Consider the following 8,548-nt stretch of genomic DNA (forward strand, 5'->3'; position numbering starts at 1 on the left):
CACTAACCAAAATAAACCATTTCATTCTATATATCAAATGAATGCATCATAAATAAATATTTAAAATAATATAAAAGATGATCACAAAGAAAACAATAATGGATCACAAGTGATAACGATTGAAAGGCCCATTCCAAAAGTCTTTTGGTCAAAACAAACACAACTGAGTCGCGTGAGAGAGAGAGAGAGAGAGAGAGATCGTTGAGAGTCATGAGCGGGGTGAGAGTCGTGAGAGTGGGAGAGATCGTGAGAGTAGGGTTTTTTTTTTTCCTTCCTATTTTGGGGAAATAAAAAGGGAAATTTTAATGGTTAATTGAAATTTTTTTCACATGTAAAATATATTTCCCCTGCAATCAAATATCTAAATTTATTTTTTTTTTGGGAAAAAAATTCCACTTTACATAAAAAATTTGCATTCCCCTTGCAATCATACAAAGCCTTCATAAAATTTATTAGTTTTACTTAATACATTTATTCCGGAGGACAAAACTGTAATCAAAATGGCAATCATAATGGAGACTAAGAAACCAGATATTTTAACAAAGAAGGCCAAAACAGAGCAAGCCCAAGTGAATAGTTGCAAGAAGAACACTCCAACTTGAACCCTGAGAACCAAACCTTCCCTGTGCCGAATTGCTTGAAGGTGAAGGTGCCGAATTACCTGCAGGTAGTGAAGGAGCCGAATCAGATTAGAAACTATTTTAGGAGTTCTTAATCCTCTTGAAGAAAAGGAAGAAATGATACTAACTTGAACAAGTGCTATTGTCAAGAGTAGTTAATATGCTTGTTTTAATGAATCCAGCATAGGCGCAGGTGGAGCAAGTTGATGTGGTATTCCCAATGACAGAACCATCTTGGCATAGCATGGAAGGGCATTTAGTCACATTGGATGGTGTAACTTCTGATGGGTTGCAGTGCAATCTGCAGTAATAATCAAACACATTAATAGAAGTTGAAATTAGATTATTAGATCTCTTAAAACTAACGGTAAAGAAGACTTACGTGTAATTGTTAGAAGACTGGCATGAGCACTTTACGCAATTGTAAGCAGTCAAGGCATAAGTTCCATTAGGAACAAGCAAGGGGTAGTCTTCTGAAGTTTTGTTGACTGAGGATGAACAAACTGTGAATATTGGAAACAAAACACACACCACATCAAAAACATTTACTAGTTAACAAATAAAAGCAGAGAATCAAACCAAACCAGTTATTTATTTATTTATTTATTTTTTATATGAGTATCTAGGCTAAACTGACTAGTCCTACGGATCCATACTGACCCCAAAACCACATGGACTAATAAAGGTGTTGATGCAGAGAATGCATTCCAAAGCCAAAAGGCTATTCGGCTACAAGGCTTAGCTTGGGAAATCATTTTAGCTCAAAAGCTTGGGCTTTCGGGCTTGAAAATAGTCATGGTCTATCTTGATTCGAACTAATTAATCATGATCAGAACTGACAGATAATAATTGAATAGATCGAAACAAATTGCTAAATGGAATAATCAGTTAGAACGATTCCAATTATGAGGGTTTATGTATGGGCATTTAGGTTTTTTCATTCAAGAGGTGCCAGTGTATGCTACATAATTGGACATGAAGCATTATCCCTAATATAGGGGACACATTTTCTAAGTATACCCTTGCACCCATACACGAGATGTGAAATGACCACCGCTGACACAACAAAGATAATCCATTTCTCTTAATCAATGCCTCAACGTGCACTCTCTTTAGCCGGGTTGCTGGTATGAACTAAATTAAGCTGCTGCTGCCGAAAGCAACTACAACCTTTACCAGCAGTCAAAGAAATAGAATTAGAAGAAGATAAAAGATTGAATTTCCATGACTGACAGCAAGTGTTCCAGCTAACCTGGTAACAGTCAAATTTTTTCACCGGTATCAGGGGCTACCTGAGACAAAATATTTCCCCTTTAGTATAAGGGAAAGTTTTGCCTGTTACCCCGGTTGCAGCCCTGCAACTCTTGCTCACAGCCATAGAAATGAAATAATTCATCTTTCTCCCTTAGGTACCTTCTCAAATTTTATTATCTTTCAAAAATATCCGTAAAGATTCTATTTTTTTGATTGCATGAAGGAATTGCAGCCACCTAAACAGTTTAATATAATACCCTTATCTCTTGGATTTTGGGATCATGACCGTCGATTGGACCCGGATCCTCTCAGAAACGCCACCGCGTCTAGCGAATTCAACAGCTGGTATTGACGGCACCGACATCCATCCTAAGCCGTCGGATGCACGCGGAAGAGGATCTGGTTCCTCGAAAAGTAGTGACAATGCAGTGCGAGCATGTAGCAGAGTATAAAACTCTAGACACAACTTATTCCACAGGATTAGGATCCCAAAGTCTGTTTAAGTGGGGCCAGGCAAAAGAAAGGAAAAGAGAGGCACAGACCTTTGAGAGGAACATCGAGGACCTCGCCGGCTATGAGTTCGCTGGTGTTGGACATTCCATTGAGCTTCAACAAAGTGTTTTGATCGGTCCCATACTCCTCGGCGATCTGCTCCACGGAGCTTCCCTTCGCCACCACATGTCCATAATGGACGACCTGAGCTCCGCTCACCTCGTCGCAGCTACAGGGCAGCGGAATCCAAAGTTTCTGCCCAGTCAGGATCAAGTTAGGGTTAGGGATGTTATTGACTCGGGCAATCTGCTGGTAAGTCACCAGCGCTGAAAAGACATCCCTAGCGATGTGATCCAGACCGTCATTTGGCTGTACAGTGTACACGGGAACCTTATTTGAGATTCCTGTATCGTTGGAGCAGATACAGGGGAAAGGGATCTTGATGGTATTGTTGGCTTTGAAGATCTGGCTAGGTTTTGTGGAGACTGCCAAGGAATTTGCCCCAAGTAAATCGTAGAAATTTGTGACGCCGAAGAGGGAGGAGATGTTGGCGAGGGTCGTGGTGTTGGGAGAAACGTAATCAATCACAGACTTGCATGTGGCTTGGGTAGTGCAGGTGAACCCTAGGTCCGGCGATGAGACAATTAGGGCGGAAAGCAAGGCCATGAGGCTCAAGAGTAGCGCTGCGGTTGCGGAACTCCTTATCGCCATGGTTGGTTCTGCTTTGCTCTCTCTCTCTCTCTCGTCTCCACTTCTGGGTAGTGGGGTAATGTTTTTGTTGGTTTTAAGAGTTAGTTAATACTCGGGGAAGGTGGGATGGTGGTAAGGTACATATACTGGAGCGTTACGTGGGAGGATTGTTAATAGAGAAGGTTAGGCCAATAACTTTGAGAATGTGAAAACTGGGAAAATTGGAAACAGGAGTTTCCCTCAAGCTAGAAGAAAGAAGAGTTGAGAAAGATGACTTACTTTGACTACATATCCATGGAAAATTAGTAATGGCACGACTTGACCTCCATCTCTTTAGTCTTCTTCCTTTGTCCTATTGAAATCCCTGAAAACACGCAATATAAAATTTGGGTCTTTGACCCAGATAGAGGTTATCCTTTCCTGATCATTGTTCACGGTATCGAATTGGAAATGGAATTGGAATTGGTCAGTGGGTCACTATCGAATCAATTAAGATTTAAAAAATGTTACCAAGATTTTTTTTTTTTAAATAAAAATGACCGTTTTTAACCGATGTCAATTGTTATCATATCAATATTAGTCACGATTGATCTGATGCTGATACTTAAAATTATGATCTTAAACATCTCCTCTCCCCCACCCTAAAAAAAAAAAAAAAAAAAAAAGGAAAAACTCGGCCTTAATGTCTACATCAAGAATCAGGTGATCCATGCAAGGCTTAGAGCAAATTATGATCGATTCTAGCTAATTCATAATCAGTCCAAGAACTAGTACGTGGATTGATGTTGATTCCAAGTTTAATAACCTTGGTCTGTGATTTTAACCGACCTGCACAGAAGAGATGATAGGGGAGAGCCGGGCTGACCCGACAGGGGACTCTCCGATGCATAAGTCAGATCTTTCCACAGTAGATGCTCAAGAGAGTTTTTCTAGTAAAAGAAGTGATTGATCGATCCTCTATGATGGAGGCTTACCTTGGTATTTATAGGTTGCTGATGGAAAGAGAAGGAGGGACGTTTGTGGAGAGTCCTGTTTAGATGTAGAGTCCTTGAGGGGTATGGCTCTGTGATTATGGGAAGATTCTGGGTTCCAGGGGCATGTTCTGGGAATATTCCCCTTTGATCTCGGAGGTGCAAGTCATGAGAGGGGTGGATGCCTTTGATGACATGTAGTGGATAAAGTCCTGCCCTCGTGATCAAGTATCACGTCTCTTGAAAGTAGAAGTGGATGTGTGCACATTTCTGGGTGCCTTACTTGACTGTGCCGAGTCGTGGTGACAGGTTGGTCGAGCCGAGGTGACTGGTTGGCACGAAGAGAGGCCGTGGTGGTTGCTCGGCACGAGGAGAGGCCAAGGCGGATGAAAACACGTTTTCGGAAACCTTGTTGTTGACGTCGAACCGCTGTGACGGCACGGCCTGATGGAGGGCCGAGGTGATAGCACGGCCTGATGGCAGCACGGCGTAATGAAGGGCCGAGGTGGCAGCACGGCCTCATGGGATACCGAGGTGTAGTATTGGTCAGGACGACCCCTACCCGTGCCGTGGTAGGGGAGAAATACCCTCATCAGTCTGAATTTAAAATTAGTTTAAAAAAATTATGTGTCACACCAATGAATGTCTAGAAAAAAAGATATTATCTATATAGGGCCTGGTCCGGCCTATATTTTCATGACAAGTGAGAAAAAATAAATAAAAAAAATCATGGGAAAGGGAACTTTTTTTTTTTTATTATTATTATTATTTATGATACCAATCAATTCAACTCATTTTATTATTTTTTATTATTGTGGGTCAATGATTCAGGAGACGACGCTTTTCTTTTAAAATCTTTTGGTTGGGTTATTTAACTCATCCTTATGATCTTATCAGAAAATGCATCCTTATTTTACAGAGCATGCGATCCCAGTGCGAAATATATGTTCATTTTAAATCCCCCACTTTTAAGGGAGTTCTTAAAAGTAGATTAGCAAATAGGCAGTGAAATGATTCCCACAGATCAGCTATGCCCTTTCATATACCACTCTCCTCTTCCCCCCTTCATGGTTTCATTCCTCTTTCATCATGAAGTAGTCAAAGTCCAGGGTTCATACCGTGTGGAAGAAGGGAGGACAGGATGATGAAGAATAACAGCTCACACCGCAAACAAACAGAAAGCCTTTTGATTCCAAAATACCAACTAGGTCAGTCAGATATATATGTTCCATCGGCCGATGCTGAAGTCCAGATTCTGGAGTGGGAACGTAGGACTGCCTTCTCATTTTCATCATTTATCCGCATGAAAAGTTTAGTATAAACTAATAGTTGGAAAATTCGATTTTGACTCGGTCAAATCAGCCAAGTAAATAAATATGAAATCTAATCAAGAGTCATGAAGATTTTGCCCGGTTTAATATGATCAAACAAGGCTGTCTGTCTAAGTTTTGACATATTGTTTTTGTATGAGTAATGTGAAACTCAATGAATCTTTTTTTAATTTTATTAGGCTATATATTATTCATACACCATAAGTTTGGTATACAATTAAACAAAACCCTATATTTTTTATTTGTTATCGATATTACCCCTTGTTTCTTCTCACTATCCACGATCCTCACTCAGAAGAGTAAAAAAAAAAAGAATTCCTTGCACTGACCAAGTTTTCCTCACTTGAGTCATCAGGTTTGAAAAAATCAAGTTGAAAAACTTAGTTTTCCAACTATTGTATACTTTCAAAAATTAGTTGAAAAAATAATTTTATCTACTTTTAATTCCCATCATTGAAAATAAACAAAGGAGTAAACTAAGAAACTGTAACCCTTTTTTGATTGTCCGTTATCTTATTCCCAAAGTTATTAACTTATGAATTAAAAAATATTTCTAAAATAGTTTAAAAATGATTTATCATTCCATACTCAAGAATTATCATTTAATTTTATTATACTAAAAGGATAAAATTTTCTTTCATAAATGAGAAAAAATAATTTCCTCCTAATGGCTATTGTGACCTTGTGTTTATACTCTTATCTCATTAACTCCCACTTCCTAATATACAAGGTAAAAAATACCTTATCCTCCTTTCTTGCTGATCAAAGGGTTTAAATCTCAATGGTGAATGGTGAGAAGATTCATGGTAAAACAAAATTGGATCATACTAGAAAGGGGTAAAAAATAAATAAATTTACAACGTTTCCATCACCTTTGATTACAAGATGATTTTCTCAAATACAAAGTAATACCATGATGGTCATATCATGCATCACATCAATGCACGACTAATGAGAAGAAGAAGAAGAAAGGAGTTAGGCGGATTCCCATTCAAATGTCTCCTTTGACCCAAGAACATTCCATGAGATTTCCATAGAGAGAGAGAGAGAGAGAGAGAGAGAGAGAGAATGAACGAAGCTTCTCCCCATGAGGCCGATTGAAATCAAAGAACCCATGAATAACGGCCAGCTCACTCCTCCCTTTTCCATCAACCGACATATGGTGGTGTCTACTGTCACAATTAGGAAAATTTTCTATTCAATTGACAATTAAGTTTCTCGCAAATAATCTCTGTGCTAATCAACATGGGCTTTTCAATAGGTGCACATGTTCCTCACTCTGCTCACACTGGTGGTGATTCTTTTGGAAATTGAATCTTCATCTCAAATTCAGATTTTTTTTTTTTTGTGGGTAACTCAGGGAGGTCTCCCAACTAAAAATCATCTGCAAAAATGGATGCTATTATACCCAAAATGTGAACTCTGTCATCATCACAATGAGAACGTATGGCAAATTTTTGTGTCATGCGACTTCACCAAAAGAGTTTAGGCAGCCAGCCACTTGGGGCTTAGGATTGAGCAGCTACAACCTCCATCTACCTCTTTGGACATCTTAGTTTTGTATTTATTTAACTTTGGGACTATAAAGCCTTCGCGCCTAAGACTATTTTTCATCTCCTTCGTAACAGGGTGTTTTTTTATAGGGTAATTTACAACGTCACCCCCTGAAAAATGCCACAATTATAAGATCACCCTCTATGTTTCACCAAATTAGACTCAGACCTCCCACCGTTAGTCACTGTTAAATGAGACTTTAAATGATGATTTTACCCTTCTTCCCTGTCTTACGGCGTTGTCTTGCTGATCGTCATCCTTGTGATCCACCCCTTCTCCTCTAGGTTAGTTGGACTGTCAATTTTGCATAATCAAGACGCAGGGAGTACAACAGAGAAATGCCGAGATTTACCCACCTCCCAAGCATCTGCCGGAATACCTAAATCTTCAGGGCCAAAAATTCAGAGAATCAGAGGATGATGAAGCAGATGAGTAAGAAGATGAACCGAAGGGTTCGTAATTGTTGTTCTTGAGTGCGTCGCATCGTTCAAGCTTCGATGACTTCCGCTACTTTGGATCCAACATAGAAGCAGTTGCTTCATCTTCCTCTTTCCTTTCCTCTTTCTCACGGTGATGAAAAAGTAGCCGGAGATAGAAGTGACTCATCGGATCTGTAACTTACAGTTCCCAATTTCAATAAGATGCTGCTGGTTGCCGCTATACCCACATCTTCAGGGCCAAAATTTCAGAGAATAAGGGGATGATGAAGCAGATGAGTAAGAAGACGAACCGAAGGGATCGTAGTTGATGTTCTTGAGTGCGTTGCGTTGTTCAAGCTTCGGTGACTTCTGCTACTTTGGATCCAACATAGAAGCAGTTGCTTCGCCTCTCTCTTTCCTTTCCCCTTTCTCACGGTGATGGAAAAGTCGCCGGATATGGAAATGACTCATAAGATCTGCAACTCACAGTTCCCAATTTCAATGAGATGCCACTGGCTGCTGGCTACTAGCTGCCGCTACCTGCTGGCTGCCACTGAACAATCGTCGGTGGTTCAACCATTACGATTTGGGTGAAAGAAATATTCATTTATCATAAGGGTATTTTTGGTACTTCATATTTTACAAGGGTATTTTGGTATTTAAAATAATATATAGTTGCTGACATCAACAAATCAAGTATATTCCTTAACGATGACTGACAGTAAGGGGTCTGAGTCTAATTTGGTGAAATAGAGGGGGTGTTCTTATAATTATGGCATTCCCCAGGAAGTGGCGCTGTAAATTACCTTTTTTTATATGGTCCCATAGGAACAAAGTAATCATGCAAAAGGAACAACCAAATCCTCTAGAAATCATACATAACATGATTAACTGGTCCCCATGTGAAAACACGGCTCTCCCAAGAGCCTCTACCACTCAAACCCAGATTATACCAACCACCATAAGTCTACTACACAATAAATATATATTAGCTTGCTCCATATATAAAACTGGAAAAGGTGATATGTATGGATGGGCCTATGGCATTTTCTACAACACTAATACTGATTACTTTATGGCCAACCATATGATGACAAAAGACCACATTGAAGCCAGCGCAAGGTCTCTCCTTTGCGGGTTGATGACAGCCAAAAACCATGGATGGCAGATCAAGGAAGTTTGGAGTGATGACCCAGCCTTGGAGTCTAATTCAGAAC

At 39.8% G+C, this 8,548-nt stretch overlaps 1 protein-coding gene across 1 annotated transcript; it reads right to left on the reverse strand.

Annotated features, from left to right (window-relative positions):
• Positions 1-396: 396 nt before the first annotated feature.
• On the reverse strand, positions 397-3,427 carry LOC122083246 (lysM domain-containing GPI-anchored protein 2-like). The gene is made up of 4 exons (XM_042650990.1): positions 2,417-3,427; positions 1,003-1,123; positions 749-921; positions 397-661 (listed from the first exon to the last, which is right to left on the reverse strand). Exons 1-4 carry the CDS (start codon positions 3,075-3,077, stop codon positions 537-539), a joined length of 1,080 nt encoding a protein of 359 aa, XP_042506924.1. The 5' UTR covers positions 3,078-3,427; the 3' UTR covers positions 397-536.
• Between the last annotated feature and the right edge of the window lie 5,121 nt (positions 3,428-8,548).

The sequence above is a fragment of the Macadamia integrifolia genome, chromosome 7 (assembly GCF_013358625.1).
Source record: "Macadamia integrifolia cultivar HAES 741 chromosome 7, SCU_Mint_v3, whole genome shotgun sequence".
In the NCBI taxonomy this organism is placed as follows: Eukaryota; Viridiplantae; Streptophyta; class Magnoliopsida; order Proteales; family Proteaceae; genus Macadamia; species Macadamia integrifolia.